This window comes from Octodon degus, unplaced genomic scaffold (assembly GCF_000260255.1).
Source record: "Octodon degus isolate 3935 unplaced genomic scaffold, OctDeg1.0 scaffold00146, whole genome shotgun sequence".
NCBI lineage: Eukaryota > Metazoa > Chordata > Mammalia > Rodentia > Octodontidae > Octodon > Octodon degus.
Genome location: NW_004524722.1, coordinates 7,170,488 through 7,186,471, shown reverse-complemented (window position 1 = coordinate 7,186,471; position 15,984 = coordinate 7,170,488). Strand labels below are relative to the sequence as shown.

The window sequence follows — 15,984 nt, the reverse complement described above, 5'->3', positions numbered from 1 at the left end:
CCCCCGGAACTGGGGATTGAACTCAGGCCCTTGCGCTTGCCAGGGAAGCGCTTATTCCACTGAGCCATCTCCTGAGCCCCTATAAGCTAGATATTTTTTAATGCTTCCCTTTGTTATGTGGAGAATATACTACTATAGAGGAGCAAGAATGAAAACAGTTCAGTTTGGAAGCTATTGCAAGCCAACTTTGCTCAACAAATATCTTGAAGTGCTGGTAAGTTAGAAAATGCTTTGCAAGAATAATGCTAGAATCAGTGCACCCAGAAGGGGGACAGAGCAGGGACACAGACATCAGAGCTGCTGTCAGAGACAGCTGACGAGACACGGGTGGTGGTGAGAACACGGGAGTGGAGAACTGGGTGCCGGGTAGGAAGGATTGGAAGTAGGGACTAGGTGCTGGGTAGGAAGGATTGGAAGTAAGGAAGCCAGGATTGGAGAATCCCAGTGAGGACTGGGTCACCTTGTAAATGCCAGCCACTGAGAAGGATAGCGGGATGTGTGTGTGTTGGGGAGTACGGCAGAAGAGAATGACTCAGGAGAAAGACCTCAGCAAATGGAGGAGTAACTGCTCAGTGGATGTGAAAATAAGGAAAAGCGTATGTAGCCAGAAGGCATGAGCTTCAAAGTTGCTGAAGACAAATAGAAAGTCCCAGTTGGGAAGAGGGAGGACTCAACCCCACCTTCTGGCCCTAAGGAATGTGGAGTATGAGACCAAAACCACTCTGCTTGAGAGGACTGAAGGGAAAAGTAGGTCACAATGAAATGAGTTAATATTTGTGAAGCGCTTAAAATTGTGCCTGGCACCTAGTGTCTGCTAAATTTTAATTAAGAGCAAAGGGCATAGGGAACATTAAGAGAAGAGACGGAGGGTATGGTATGGGAGGGTTCGCGCCATACCACATAGATCTTCCTCCACAGCCGCCTTCAGTCCAGTGTCTGTGTGTAGTAAGTCCCGCTTCCCTCAGTGACTAATCCTGTTCCTCACCAATCTCCAGACTCCTCCCTGCAGCCAGTCTTGCCCAGCAGTTGAGGGACCGTTTCTCTGACTACCTCATGCTCCTCCATGTGCACCTCCTTTCCTGCTACCCTCTCTCTGAGGAGGATGTCTCCTCTTCTCCTTCCTGCCAATCCAGGCCACTCCCCCACCTCAGGTCCAAGCCTGCCCCTTTTCTGTTATCTTCCGCCTCTCCTCTCCTGGCTCCTTCTCCATCCACTAACGTGCTCACAACTCCCACAACAAACAGAACTCTGGTCTCTGTCCACCTTGGAGTCATCCAGTCCTTCCCCTTCCCTCACCTTCCCAGGCACCAGTCAGCTTGTATCAGTCAAGACCCTCCCAACTACATTTCTGTAACAGAAGAAAACCCTCCCACTTGCAAACTCAGTGGGCGTTTTCAGTTCTTACTCTGTCTGGGTCCTCAGCCTCTCTCCATCCTCAGGGCTACTCACTCCTTTTGTCTGGATTCATTTTGCTGCCTTGTCACTGTCACTTCTCCTGCCTCTGCCTGTCCTTTCTGCTGTCAGAATTTGCTGGACATTCTCAGTACTGTCCACCCCTTTTCCACTGATCGCATCCTCTCCCTTAGCTATCAAAGCCCCTTCAATGTCAGTGCACCTGTTTCTAACCTGCCTCTCTCCAGCTGACCCCTGTCTCTTCAGCACCTACCCTTGGAAGCCAGGACCCAGTCAAGACTCCTCTGAGCCCCTCTCCATGCCTTACCAGAGAACTCTTCCTGCCTGCTCTACTTCTAATACCCTTCTCATCTCTGTTCCCACTCAGCTCTTCTGCGCTCTTTGCTCAGGTTATTATGACTGTATATGGGTCAAGCACATGCTTTGCTTTCCCTTTAAATCCAGGCTCCATGCGCACTGGCTGTTGCCTTGGACCACTTGCCCCTCTCTGAGCCTGGTAGCATAAAGCAAAAGGCACAGCGCCTGGCACTGTGTGCTTAATGAGCGTAACTGCATGGTGGTGGCCCCCCTTCCTGTGGCTTGTTCCTTTCACATTCTCTCCTCCACACAAGGCAGTGAAGAGGAGTTTGGTAAAACATGGATCCAGCTGGACCGACCTCCGAGGCTCGCTTGCATGCACTGCTGCTGGGATTAACATCTAAGCTCCTTCTTACTCTGTTCCCTGCCTTGGACTTTGTCACCAGACCCATCACACCGCTTCTGTTCTCTAGGCCCTGTGCCAGTTCTTGCTGCCTTCTGTATTGGAACCCCCTCCTCCTTTCCCTGCACTTTCTGTGCTCAGGCTAACAATAGTTGGCTCAGGGAGATTTCATTTACATTGCCTCGAAAGCCCTTTCCAGCTACCTTCTCCCTCACCTGAGCCTGGGGCATCTCTTGCAGTCTTTGTGTTAGTGCTAAGCATGGCAGTGCAGGAGCCTGTCGTGTGTAGCACTTGGGTGAGTCGGGCATTTCACACTTAATCTTCTTACATGTCAGTAGTCCTTTACATGTAATCCTCTGACAACCCTGTGGAGTCTGCCCTGTCTCCATCTGACAAAGGACAAACTCTTGACTCATAAAAGTGACTTGTGAGGGTCACAGTCTAAAAGCTCACTGCTAAGAGTTGAACCCAGGTGGCTCAGCTCCAGGACTCAGGCTTTTTTTTTTTTTTTTTTGATCTTGATGCAGTCCAGGCTGGCCTTCAACTCATTATGTAGCCCACACTGGCCTCAAACTCAAAGCTATCCTCTTGCCTCAGCCTCCTGAGGCCTGGGATTACAAGCATGCACCATATGTGGCTAGGACCCAGGCTCTATTTTTTTTTTTTTTTCTGTATTTTTAGGGAAGGGTCTACAGGGTGTTCAGGGTCTCACTACTAGATTGGATTTATAGTGATTCTCCTGTTTACAGCCTCCCAAGGGCTGGGATTACAGGTGTGCACCACCATGCCCAGTCTCATTTGCCATCTCAGCATGCCCTGGGAGTGGGAGCGGCACAGCAAGCCTGGGAATCAAACCCTCGGCCCCTGCACCTGTTTGCAGGTGCTTTAATCCACTGAGCTATTTGGCTGGCCCTCTGGGCTCTTGATCATTACAACATTTTTTTTTTTTTGCGGAACCGGGGATTGAACTCAGACCCTTGTGCTTGTCAGGCAAGCACTTATTCTACTGAGCCATCTCCCTGGCCCCCATTACAGCATTTTTTAAAAAAATTATCTCTTTCTGTGATGTTTTCTGTGAAAACTAGAACTATTTTAAGAGCACTCACTATGGGTTTTTTTTTTGTTGTTGTTGTTGTTTTGTTTTTTGGTGGAACAGGGGATTGAACTCAGGCCCTCGCACTTGCCAGGGAAGCACTTATTCTACTGAGTCATCTCCCCGGCCCCTTTTGGTTGTTTTTGATACAAGCTCTCACTATATTGTTCAGTTTGGTCTTCAACTCACTGTAAAGCCCGGGCTGGCAGCACTTTTCCTGCCTCAGCCTCCTGCATCCTGGGACAATAGGCCTGTGCCATCACACCCAGCAGTCACTGTGCTTTATCTTTTTCTCCCTAGAGCTTGGCACAAATTTGGCAAGAGGAGGCAGTCAGTAAATATTTAATGAGTTAAAGGAGGATGTTGTACCTTTTCTTTCTTTTTCTTCTTTTTTTTTTATATATTTGGTACAGCTTGGACTCCTAGTGATCCTCCTGTTTTCAGCCTCCCCAGTGCTGGGGTCACAGGCATATATCACCAAACCCAGACTCTGTAGCCAGTGTGCCCAGGGGTGGGACCAGCATGGCATATGGGACCAGGGATCAAACTCTGGTCCCAGTGCCTGCCTAAGCAGGCACTTAGTCCACTGAACTATCTTGCCAGCCTTTCTTTTTTTTTTTTTTGCAGAACCAGATTGAACTCAGGCCCTTGCACTTGCCAGGGAAGCACTTACTCCATTGAGCCATCTCCGCAGCCCCCTTCTTTTCTTTTTTTGAGACAGGTTCCCTTTCATGTAGTTCAGGTAGGCCGTTCCTCACTATGTTGCTCAGGCTGGCCTGGTACTTACAGTGATCCTCCTGCTTAAGCCTTGTAAGTGCTGGGATTACAGGTGTGCACCACCACACTTGGCTAGTTGCACAAGTTCTTGAGGTTTTCATAGGCACCCATGTAAGGCAAACGTGTTTGTGCATGTCACAAGAATGGCAGATGTGGAGAGAGGCCTGGCTTTCTACTCTTTACACATCTACTGGGAGGTGAGGGGTCAGTGTCAAGCAGAGAGGTTCAGAGGAAAGCCTCACGGTGCACCTGTGAAAGGGTGTCTACACCTGTTGGTGTAGGGAGAGTATTGCTACTGCTCCATCCCTTCTTGCTGTGACTCCTCCTCTCTGGCCAGATGCCTCCAGAACTACATCCCTGCCCAGAGCCTGACGCTGTCCTGTCCAGTGTGTCGGCAGACGTCCATCCTTCCCGAGCAGGGTGTCTCAGCGCTGCAGAACAACTTCTTCATCAGCAGCCTCATGGAGGCCATGCAGCAGGCACCCGATGGGGCCCACGACCCTGAGGACCCTCACCCCCTCAGTGCAGTGGCTGGCCGCCCTCTCTCCTGCCCCAACCATGAAGGCAAGGTGGGCCCAAGCGAGGCCCAGTGAGGCCAGGGCTTGGGGTGGGAGGAGGAGGAGGGGCGGCGCTGGTGGGCCGAGTGGCTGGGGAGAGAGGTGTTTCTCTGGATGAGTGGTGCAGGTAGGGGTGCACTTGGAAGGTGAGGACAGGGTGGGCAGAGGGGCAGGGGCAGAGAAGGGGAGAGTCTGGCTGTTGCCTCATGGGAGTCCTTGTACCGCCAGACGATGGAGTTTTACTGTGAGGCCTGTGAGACTGCCATGTGTGGTGAGTGCCGTGCAGGAGAGCACCGGGAGCATGGCACGGTGCTGCTGCGGGACGTGGTGGAGCAGCACAAGGCGGCCCTGCAGCGCCAGCTCGAGGCGGTGCGCGGCAGGTAGGCACGGGGAGGCCCTGGCAGGGAGGGCAGGGACCTGTGGAGGGAGAGAGAAGTTGGGAAGGGCAGAACTGCAAATCTTCAAGGAATTTAGGTAGGAGAATCTCCTGGAGGGCAGCAGGCAGGGTCCCCGGGAGAAAAGGGTGCTTTACCTTGGCCTGAGATGCTTCCTTTCCCAGGCTGCCGCAGCTCTCTGCAGCCATCGCCCTCGTGGGGGGCATCAGCCAGCAGCTGCAGGAGCGCAAGGCAGAGGCCCTGGCCCAGATCAGCGCAGCCTTCGAGGACCTGGAGCAAGCGCTCCAGCAGCGCAAGCAGGCTCTGGTCAGCGACTTGGAGAACATTTGTGGGGCCAAACAGAAGGTGAGCTTGCTCACCTGGCTGCCCCAGCCTCTTTCTGCCGCTGACGTGGCCCCTGGGAGCCACTGGCATTCATATCCTTGTCCATACCCCATTTCATCCTTACGTTTCTTCTGTGCCCTGCAGTATCGCATCCTGTAAGCTCCTCTGCCATCCCAGAGACTCTGTGGGTGCCAGTGCCGCCACCCACCCACCCACCCACCTGCCTCCACTCCACAGGTGCTGCAGTCCCAGTTAGACACATTGCGCCAGGGACAGGAACACATCGGCAGCAGCTGCAGCTTCGCAGAGCAAGCACTGCGCCTGGGCTCCGCCCCAGAGGTACTGCTGGTGCGGAAGCACATGCGAGAGAGGCTGGCGGCCCTGGCGGCCCAGGCTTTCCCTGAACGGCCGCATGAGAATGCACAGCTGGAACTGGTCCTTGAGGTGGATGGGCTGCGGCGGTCGGTGCTCAATTTGGGTGCGCTTCTTACCACCAGCGCCACTGCACACGAGACGGTGGCTACAGGTGAGGGCCTGCGCCAGGCACTGGTGGGCCAGCCCGCCTCGCTCACGGTCACTACCAAAGACAAGGACGGACGGCTGGTGCGCACTGGCAGTGCCGAACTACGCGCCGAGATCACTGGCCCGGACGGTGCGCACCTCCCGGTGCCGGTCGTGGACCACAAGAACGGCACCTACGAGCTGGTGTATACGGCACGCACGGAGGGCGAGCTGCTCCTCTCAGTGCTCCTCTACGGACAGCCGGTGCGGGGCAGCCCCTTCCGGGTCCGGGCCCTGCGCCCCGGGGACCTACCACCTTCACCAGACGACGTGAAGCGTCGCGTCAAGTCCCCAGGCGGCCCCGGTAGCCACGTGCGCCAGAAGGCTGTGCGCAGGCCTAGCTCCATGTACAGCACCGGTGGCAAACGGAAGGACAACCCCATTGAAGATGAGCTCGTCTTCCGAGTTGGTACAGATGGCGGAGGGTGGAGCCAGACGGGTGGGCTGAGGCAGTGGGTGGGGCAGGGAGGTGTGGGAGCTTCCAAAGACTTGAATGAGTTCTCTTTTTCCTCCCATCCTTTCCCCACAGGCAGTCGTGGAAGGGAGAAGGGTGAATTCACCAATTTGCAAGGGGTGTCTGCAGCTAGCAGTGGCCGTATAGTGGTAGCAGACAGCAACAACCAGTGTATCCAGGTGAGCACATTCACACAACTCTCGCAACCAAAAAGTGAAACCTGAAAGATACACCCCTCCAGATAGTGCCAGTCCTTACAGAGCAGCCAGCCAAAACGCCCCGCACCTCCACAGGAGGCCCAGCACCCAGGACCTTCGGGCAGGAGCCAGGGGCTCTTGCCAGCGCAGCCTGTGCCTCCCATGCTTCCCCCCTCCACACACACACCCGGGTCAGCAGCTTTCTTCCTTTCCGTCTCCTCGTGCCTCTCATGGGCTGGCTTGTTCTCTCTTCTTTTGTCTTAGTGGTCAGGGTGTGGGCCCGGCCTCTGCTGCTATCTTCCAGCATACCAGCCTGGCTCCAGCATGTACGTTATCTGTCTGGAGGCTCCACAGTCATCTGGTTGTTTAGCCAGTTAAATAGGACCAAAGAGGATGGCTTTCAGTGGCCTAAAGGTGTGGTGTAACTTGCGGTCCTCCCCTGCCTCTCTTTGAGCTTCACACATCTGCTTCAGGCTTCTGCACAGAGTGGCAGAGGTCTCTACAGGCTTCAGGCTTCTGCACAGAGTGGCAGAGGTCTCTACAGGCTTCAAGCTTTTGCACAGAGTGGCAGAAGTCTCTGCTGCCCTGTGAACTTTTTTCTTTTTTGTGATATGAGGATCAAAGCTAGGGCCTTTGTCACTAAGCCACATCCTTAGACTTTATAACTTTTAAAAAATTTGCCAAGTTTCCCCAGCTAGACTGAAACATGTGGTCCTTCTTCCTCAGCCTCCCATGTAGCTGGGTCTTCAGGTGTGTGTCACGGTGCCTTGCATTACAAACACAGGGTGTTTGTTTATTTTGGCAGTACTGGGAGTTGAACCAAGGGCCTTGAGTATGCTAGAGCATGCTACTTTTCCAGCAAGTACAGTGCCTTTTTAAAAGCCTAGAAACATGGGTTTTTCTCTGCTCCTTGTAGTGGGCCCAGAGCCCAGTACAGTTAGCCTTCATACTGTAGACAGTGTAGCAGTTACAAGCTGAGGCTCTGAAACCAGACACCTGGGCTTGACTCCTGGCTCTGCCATGTACTAACACGTCATGTGACCTCTCTGAACTGTAGTTAACTCTTGTGTAAAATTAGGGAAAGCATACCTCAGGGTGGCCGGGAGTGTTAAGTGATGCAATGCACTATACCTGACACCTGCTGGATTGTCTCATATTAGCTATTGTTAAAAGCATAATTGTCCAGGTGGAGGCTTCGAACAAAAGCAAGGAAGTGGAAAAGTGCTAGCCACTGCTGTTTAGAGACCTAAGAGAATCCTAGGGTTGTAGGCAGCTTACTGTTGGGAACTGGGTGTGGCTGAGGTCAGATTGTAAGCAGTTTGATTTTATATTGTAGAGTATTGTTTGTAACTACTGTGTACTTCAGTTCTTGGAAACATTTTACTGGGTAGCACACCTTGCCCCGGAGGATGCTTTTCTTGCCACACCTATGCATTTCAGCTTCCTGGCCCTACCTGGCCTGGCCCTCTACCCAGCTCTGCTCAGGTCTCTTTCCTCAGTGCTAGCTCCTTTCTGATCCCCTTTCTACCTAGCAGGCTGAAGGTGCCAAGGGCTCTTCCATGACCAGATGCCCAGTGCTGCCTACCCCCAATTCCTGCCCTGTAGCCAGTAGAAAGGGCAGTAGCACAGGGAGGCCTTTGGCTCATCCCAGCTGGTGGGGTGAGGATGTGGGGCTGGGAACAGGACTGGTGCCAGGGCTGCATGATGTAACCTACCCGGCCCCTCTCCTTCACCCTGGGCTGGAAATGCTTCCTGGTATAAAAGCGGGGATGCAGGACACCTTTCCTGTTGCGCACTCACTTGAGTGTTCACATGCACAGAACTGCTGCTGTTAGCTGCGCACGTGGTGAGCACTTGCAGCATGCTGGAGGGCCGAGGGAGAAGGATCACCAGTTCAAGCACAGCTTGGGCAACGTGGAGACTCCGTGAGACCCTGTCTCAAAATAATTGTTTTGTGTTAAAGAGCGACGGGGGTGTAGCTCAGTGTGAAGACCCTGGGTGCAATGCCCAGTACTTCATACAAAGCCCAGAGAGGAGAGGAAAAGAAGAGGGGACAGGGAAGAGATGCAGAGACAGACCCTAGTGAGAGGCTTTGTCTTAGAGTGGGCTGTTGAGTGGGAAGGCCAGGCGTAACCCTGTCTCTCTTCCACACACCTGCTATTCCTTCAGCACTCCTCTTCACTGCTACTCCCACTCCACCCAGGCCTACTGACTGCTAGGAGCCTGGCTTTTGGGCCCCCGTGCCAAGTACCAGCTTCTCTAACTCAGGTCCACAGGGGTGGTGTGGGCCGGGCTCCCAGGTGGGGCTGAGCCTGCCCCCTTGCCGTAGTTCGCGAGGGCTGGGGTCCTTGGAAACTTTTCTTCCTTTAGATGCTTCTGTTGTGAAGAGTGAGGCAAAGGCCTTCACAGAGAAGACCCACACTAATAGAGGACAAAAACTTCATAGTTTTGAATGAAGAATTTGATTTGTATATTTCTTTGTCTCATTGTCTTAGTCCAAAAATTTTATCAACTCTTTGAGATGGAGTCTCACTGTGCATTTCAGGCTGGCCTTGAACTAACTTTGTAGCCCAGACTGGCCTGAAATTCTCAGTGAGGCTCCTGCCTCAGCTTCCCCAGGGCAGGGATTACAGGCCTGTGCCACCACACCGGCTATCAGGCCTTTGTGTCCCCATTACTTTTATTTTTTATTTTTTTTTATTTTGGTGGAACTGGGGCTTGAACTCAGGCCCTTGCGCTTGCCAGGGAAGTGCTTATTCCACTGAGCCATCTCCCCAACCCCACCCATTACTTTTAGGTAAAATGTTAATCCTGTTCTTTTCTGACCTCCCTCAGCTTTTTGCTATAGCAGTTCATATTTTACTGAAATGATTGGATTTTTTGTTGTCTCCTTGTTTTTTTACTTGTGTGATTTGATGTTTTGTTTTAGTTACTCTCCCCACAAAGACCCCAGACATCAAGGATGTACTCTTAATTACTCCCATAGAATAACAAAGAAATGTTAAGGATCAAGCTAAGACATCAGCAGGTTGTAGAAATACTCAGGGAGCAAATATAGCAGATTTTCATGAGCTTTCAGGTGTGGGGGAGGGTGGGGGTGGATCAAGAATGGCGCGACTGGGGGCCCATCCATTAGCATAGTTGTTTAGGTGCCTGTTTAAGAAAGCAGTGAGGCTCAGGTTGCACTGGTTGAACCCAGATACTCCCGCCAACCCAGAAATGCCCTGAAGGCATGTTCAGGCCCCCCCCCCAAAAAAAAAGAATGGCGAATGGCGGGACTTGGTGGGCTGGGAGTGTTGAGTTCAAACACATCCCCTCCCCTGTGAATGAGTTCACTTTTACACATTTTAGTCTGAGATAGTGGTGGAGAATTCAGGGAAGATGTCCAGTTCACGTCCAGGTCTGAGTTAGGGAATTCATTTATTTGCTGACTACTATGTTCCAGAAGCTATATCAGTACTGAAAATGCAAAAGCAAACAAACCAGATGCCGTCACCACTCCATGCAGGGCATTCGTAGAAGAGACACAGACATTTAAGTTATTTAGTCACAAAGTGACAGCTCTTCCGAACTGAGGCACAAGCATCTAACTTTATGTGTAGGTGTTGTCTCAAGAGTGGGAGTGTCTTCAGGTGTGAAGAAATGACCTGGAAATTCTGAGAACATAAAGGTGATGGCAGGCCTGGTCGCACTCACCTTGATGTGCCAGCACTTAGGAAGCTGAGACAGGAGGATGTAGACGGAGCTTGAGGCCATCTTGGGCTACACAGTGAGACCTTGTCTCGGAAAACCCATAAACAATAATGAGTGGGAGTTGGCCAGGCACAAGGGTGGTGAGCAGCAGGAGGAAAAGAACAAGCCCTCCCGTAGCCTCCGCAGTGTTGAACCTGACTCTGAGCCGCCCAGTCTGAGTCCTACTCAGACAAATGTGCTACCTCATTGCTGACCTGGTAGTTCCTCTTGGCCTGCCTCAGTTTTATTCTTCAGCCTGTGATACCTCAGTTTTCACATTGCTCAGTGCTGTCCTGACACAGAGGACCAGAGCAGAGCCCAGGAGCTGCCTGGTTGAGGAGCTGGGCCTTTGCTGGAAGGTGTCTGCCTGAGGAAGCAGTGGTGTCTGTCGGTGGGGCCAGTTTCAACAGCTGCAAAAGCTTAAGGCATGGGCGTGAGGCTGGGACAGGGAGCTCAGCCCACCAAGGACAGGGCAGGTCTGGATCAAGGACTGGGGCCAAGACTGAGGCGCAGAACTTCAGTTCTCCAAGGTGGCTCCTGACTCATGTTCCTGGAGCAGAGTTCAGGAGAATTGTCCAGTGAGTAGTTTTGGCTGTGAAGAAGCTAGAAGTCTTTTTTTTTTTTTTTTTTTTTTTTTTAACGAGAAGCAGACTTGAAGGTGGTTTTAGGATGGAGAAAGCTGAGCATGTTGGGTAACTAAGGCAGAAGAGTAGCAAGGGAGAGGTTAAAAGCTTTACCCTGCCCAGGTGGAAGATTGTCTTGGCGGCCTTGTAGGCTGAGAGCCTTGTGTACTTTCTCCTTCCACACTTGGCCCTTGTGGTCTGCTGCGGAGTCTTAAAGAGTCTTCCCCCTGTGTATCTCTGTCCCATCACCTCCCCTCCAGCCTGTTTCCTTGGTGCTAGCTGTCAGCATTTCTCACCTGGACTCCAGCACCAGTCTCTGCCTCTTGGCTGGCTTCCAGTCCTGATTCCTCCCTGCAGCCACAGTGCTTTCAGATCATAGCACTAATCTGATCTTGTCCTTCTCTGCCCAGAGATTTTCAGTGACTCCTCATTATGCCCAGGAGGGAACCCAACTCCTGTTGGTCACCTAGGCCCTTGAGCACTGTCCATGCCAGGCTCTGTGCCTTTCAGTCTGTACTCTGCTTCCTCCTCCTCTTTGGGCTGACCAGGGCTTACCATCAGCATCCTCATTAGACTGTTAGTTCCGATGTCCCTTTCTCTGGGTGCTTGTCCTCATTGCTCCCTCCTACCCCTTCTTGTGCTCCTAGTCTCCTTGGTATCTCTGCTGCATGTTCTCTAAGGTCTGCTTCCACATTTGATTCCTCTGTGCCCCCGGCAGTATACCAGTGAGTGCTGGTTGAATGAGTGAATCGTTGGGTGGGGTCTCTTCCCTTGGACTTGCTCCCTTCCCTGTGTGCCCATAGTGTTTCCCCTCCCCCTGCTCCTTCCCTTGTTCCTCTGCTCCAGGTTTTCTCCAATGAGGGCCAGTTCAAGTTCCGTTTTGGGGTCCGAGGGCGCTCACCTGGGCAGCTGCAGCGCCCCACAGGCGTCGCAGTGGACACCAATGGAGACATTATTGTGGCGGACTACGACAACCGTTGGGTCAGCATCTTCTCCCCCGAGGGCAAGTTCAAGGTGAGAGGCTGCTGTTGCTGCCCTGTGTACCCTACTGAGCTGTTGTTGACCATGGTAGTGCCTCCTGGTGGTCAGTACCCTAAGGGGTCCAATTCTGCCTTATCCTGCCCAGTGCTAGGCTTCAGTATCAGGCCAGGACTGCATTCCCCCCAGTCAGGATAAAGTCCCTTCTGGTATCCCCTTCCTGCAGACCAAGATCGGAGCTGGCCGCCTCATGGGGCCCAAGGGAGTGGCCGTGGACCGGAATGGACATATCATTGTGGTCGACAACAAATCCTGCTGCGTCTTCACCTTCCAGCCCAATGGCAAGCTGGTTGGACGCTTTGGGGGCCGTGGGGCCACTGATCGACACTTTGCAGGTAGGAGAGGACAAATAAATCCAAGATCATTTCTGATATCCCAGTCCCAGAGAACTCCCTGGGATACCCTTACTCTAGAAACCCTTTCTATACCTTGACCCTAGAGATCTTCCTTTTTTGCTACTTGCTTTTTTTTTTTTTTTTTTTTAAGCCAGGGTCTCACTGTGCAGTTCAGGTTGGCCTTATGCTCACTTTGTATCCCAGGCTGGTCTCAAACTTGAAACGATCGTCTTGCCTCAGCCTCCTGAGTGCTGGGATTATAAGCCTGCATGCCTGGCTGCTCTTCGTTTTTCAGTATCCTTGTTTCATCATCCCAGAGACAGCGTATCTTCGCCGCAGTGACCCTAGTTCTGCCCTAACACCCTAGCTTTACATTCTAGATACCCTTCCCTCACCCTCCAGGTACCTCAGCTTAATGCCCTGAAGACCACTTTCTACTTTTAGGGCCCCATTTTGTGGCTGTGAATAACAAGAATGAGATTGTAGTAACGGATTTCCATAACCATTCGGTGAAGGTCAGTGTCTTCCTTATCCCATGACTACTGCCCCGCTTCCTTTCTGCTTCCACAAGTCTCCTTTCTCCCCCTTGAAATCACTCCTTGAACAAGCAAGCATTTGTGTCATGGCTACTGTATCCCAGGCACGGGCTAGAGGCAGGAATACCCTGGTTCGCAGAGCAGACACAGTCCCTGTCATCTTGGTTATAGTCTAGTAGGGAAGAGAAGAAAAGTAACTAGATGAAAATAAGGAGGTGATAGATTCTGTGATGGGGAGGTGCAAGGAACTGTGGGAGGACAGCGCAGAAGCGTTTGATTCAGGGGAAGGCATGAAGCTGAAGTGGGAATTACCCAGAAGGTAAAGGAGGAGGAGAGGGAAGCGAGGATGCAGGATCCAGCAGTAGCGGGTGGACACCCTTATGGCATATTCTAGAAACCAAATGTAGCCATGAATGGTGGCACATGCCTGTAAGCGCAGCACTGTGGAAGTTGAGCAGGAGGACAGAAAGTTCAAGCCCAGCCTGTGCAACTTTTGAGACCCTCTCTCAAAAGGAAAGGCTGAGGATATGGCTCAGTGCAAATGTCCTGGGTTCGCTCCCCGGTAAACCTTGCCTCCAGCAAACCAGCCAGTAATTCAAAATGGTTTTGAGGGGATTGGTGCGAAGTGGGGCTGAGGCTTGCTACCATGCTAAGAGACTTGCTGAGTTCCCAGAAGCTATGGAAAGCCTTGAAGATTTTCAGACAGGGAGAGAGTGATACAATCCTGTGTATCTTAAGGAAGATTACTGGCTTGGGTAAGACTAGAGGCAGGAAGATCAATCTTTTGCTGTGTCTTTAGACGAGAAATGATAATACTGGGTATGGTGCCACGCACCTGTAATCCCAGTACTTGGGAGGCTGAGGCAGAAGGACCGTCATGAGTTTGAGGCCAGCCTGGACTACAGAGTGAGTCTAAGGCCAACCCGAACTGCATAATGAGACCCTGTCTGAACAACAACAAAATGGGAACCTGGGTCATGATAAAGCTGTGGAGGCATAGCAGTGTCTACCTAGGGTAGATCTCTGAGGGGGATTCGAGAAATAATCAGCATTTGCATTGATTGGTTGGCTGTCAAAGCAGAGAAGGTGGAATGAAGAATGTCTTATATTTGGTGGTGTTAGGACAAACAGGAAAAGAAGCAGAGTTCTGAGCTCAACAGGACGGTCTTGTTTCAGAACAAACCTGAGGGGGACACTTCTGGCTTTAGAGACCAAGCCATCAACCTTCATCAGGCTGTTGGGTCTTTTGTAGGATCATGAGCATAGAAAGGGGGGCTGTGGAAGGCAAAGGTCACAGTGGGATTTTAGGGGGAGAGTTCAGCACAAAGGAGTTGTGGTTAGCTGCCCCAGAAGCAGGCTTGAGGACTATCAAGGAGTTCTGTGTTTTGTCAAGAGCAGGGCTGAACAATGGAATTGTAGGGCGTAGCTGAGCTTGTGCTGCGCTCACTGGGCCTCATCGACCCATGACAGTACCTCTGTGCAGGTGTAAAAGCAGAGCCCGGGGAAGGGATCTAAAGTGGCCTCAGCCTAGACCAAGATGGCAATGGTTGGTTTCTTCAGGTGGTACTAGTTACTGAGATAGAGCACTTGGAGCAGCTGCTTTCCCCAGGAAGCTGTGCTGTGCCTTGGAGACGTCACCTAATACGTCCAAGAGGCAGCAGGGTTCCTGGATGTGAAGCCTGGGAGCAAGGTCAGGGCCGCGGTTGCAGATGCAGGGGTCCTTGTTCCTAGACTTCCACCCCATCTCCCTCCAAGGGTCTGCCCCTTCCCTGAGGCCAGGTGCCCAGTCCCCAGCCCTTCCCCCACCAGGTGTACAACGCCGATGGAGAGTTCCTCTTCAAGTTTGGCTCCCATGGAGAGGGCAATGGCCAGTTCAACGCCCCTACAGGAGTAGCTGTGGACTCCAATGGGAACATCATCGTGGCTGACTGGGGCAACAGCCGCATCCAGGTGAGCCGTCCTGGATGGCTGGGAGTGAGGTGTGTGCTGTACCTCTCCCCCAGCAGCCTCTCATATGCCTGACCTGGTCTCTTCCTCCACGTTCCACCCCTTTCCCAGGTGTTCGACAGCTCTGGCTCCTTCCTGTCCTATATCAACACATCTGCAGAGCCACTGTACGGCCCCCAGGGCTTGGCACTGACCTCCGATGGCCACGTGGTGGTGGCTGATGCTGGCAACCACTGCTTTAAGGCCTATCGCTACCTCCAGTAGCTGCAGGGGCCCCGCCTGGCTCATGGAGGGATGGACACAGGGGTGATTGGACAAGAGGGTCTGGCTGGGAGGTGGGCCAGACCTGGCAGCACTGAATGTGGGCTGTGGGCGTGGGTACGCCCGGTGCCCTCCCCTTCCTCCCCTGACCCCACGGTTGCACTTTATTTATTCGGTTCTTGCTTTGGTGACTGGGTGAGCCTGAACTGTGGTCCCAAGGATGTGTGCAGAGCTTCACCCTCCCCCACACACGTCCCCTCCACCCCAGTCTGCTCTTCACCCCCAGCCCGGGGCCAGAACAGCCTCTACTCCAGGATAGCAGCCCCTGTGGTCTCTCCCTACCAACCCCTCACACTGACAGACAGCAATACCCCGCCCCACCCCCATATTAAATAAATGTCTTCGCCAAGATGTTTTTGGCTGGGTTCTTGTGAGGTGGGGCTGTGGGTGTTCCTTAGGACTTGCTCCCTGCGGGAGGTGGGTGAACAGGCACACAGGGAGCCTAGCTTTGCCAATGGGTCCTATGTTTTGAAACTTTAGGTGAGGAGAGCAAGAAAGTGAGCCCCTGGGCCCCTGAACACAAATTCCCATGCCCAGGCTTTGCATTTCTGCATCTCTGAGAGGAGCAGGCAAGGCTTTTGCTCTCTGTCCTGGATTTGAGCAGGAGCACGGGGGCCGGGATACCTAGCACAGCCAGGGTGGGAGCTGAATCACTGATGCTCAAGCCTGGGTTATAAGGACTGGCGGCCATGCCAGGTAGAAAGGGCGTGGGAGGCCCAGGACTGACTCTGATGCTAACCAGAGTTGGGATCCATAGCTTGCTCTCTGTCCTAAGGTTGCAGCCCTTGGTCCACAGTGAAGGATGATCCTTGTGCCCCCTCCTGAGCTGGAATCTGTCTTAGTTTGGCTGCCATTTCTAGAGGTAATGAAAACCAGATTCAGTGACCTGGAAGATAGGGAGATAGTGATTCTGCTTTCTTCGTCCCTACAAAAGCCAGAAGCTCACAGAAATGGTTCATATTGCTGATGAAGAGCAGAGCC

At 52.6% G+C, this 15,984-nt stretch overlaps 1 protein-coding gene across 5 annotated transcripts in view; it reads left to right on the top strand.

Moving 5' to 3' along the window:
- Positions 1 to 15,356, top strand: part of Trim3 (tripartite motif containing 3) — a 27,353-nt gene extending 11,997 nt beyond the window's left edge. For 4 of the 5 annotated variants that reach the window (XM_004642037.1, XM_004642036.2, XM_023702070.1 and 1 more), the window contains exons 3-12: positions 4,321 to 4,552; positions 4,769 to 4,920; positions 5,100 to 5,280; positions 5,497 to 6,229; positions 6,350 to 6,453; positions 11,673 to 11,840; positions 12,031 to 12,199; positions 12,644 to 12,714; positions 14,545 to 14,685; positions 14,794 to 15,356. In XM_004642037.1, coding sequence (XP_004642094.1) covers positions 4,321 to 4,552; positions 4,769 to 4,920; positions 5,100 to 5,280; positions 5,497 to 6,229; positions 6,350 to 6,453; positions 11,673 to 11,840; positions 12,031 to 12,199; positions 12,644 to 12,714; positions 14,545 to 14,685; positions 14,794 to 14,946 — 2,104 coding nt within the window. In that variant the 3' untranslated portion in view covers positions 14,947 to 15,356. Of the gene's footprint in view, positions 1 to 4,320; positions 4,553 to 4,768; positions 4,921 to 5,099; positions 5,281 to 5,496; positions 6,230 to 6,349; positions 6,454 to 11,672; positions 11,841 to 12,030; positions 12,200 to 12,643; positions 12,715 to 14,544; positions 14,686 to 14,793 lie in introns of those variants that run through there. The other variant, XM_023702073.1, reaches the window with a different exon arrangement.
- Positions 15,357 to 15,984: the final 628 nt, after the last annotated feature.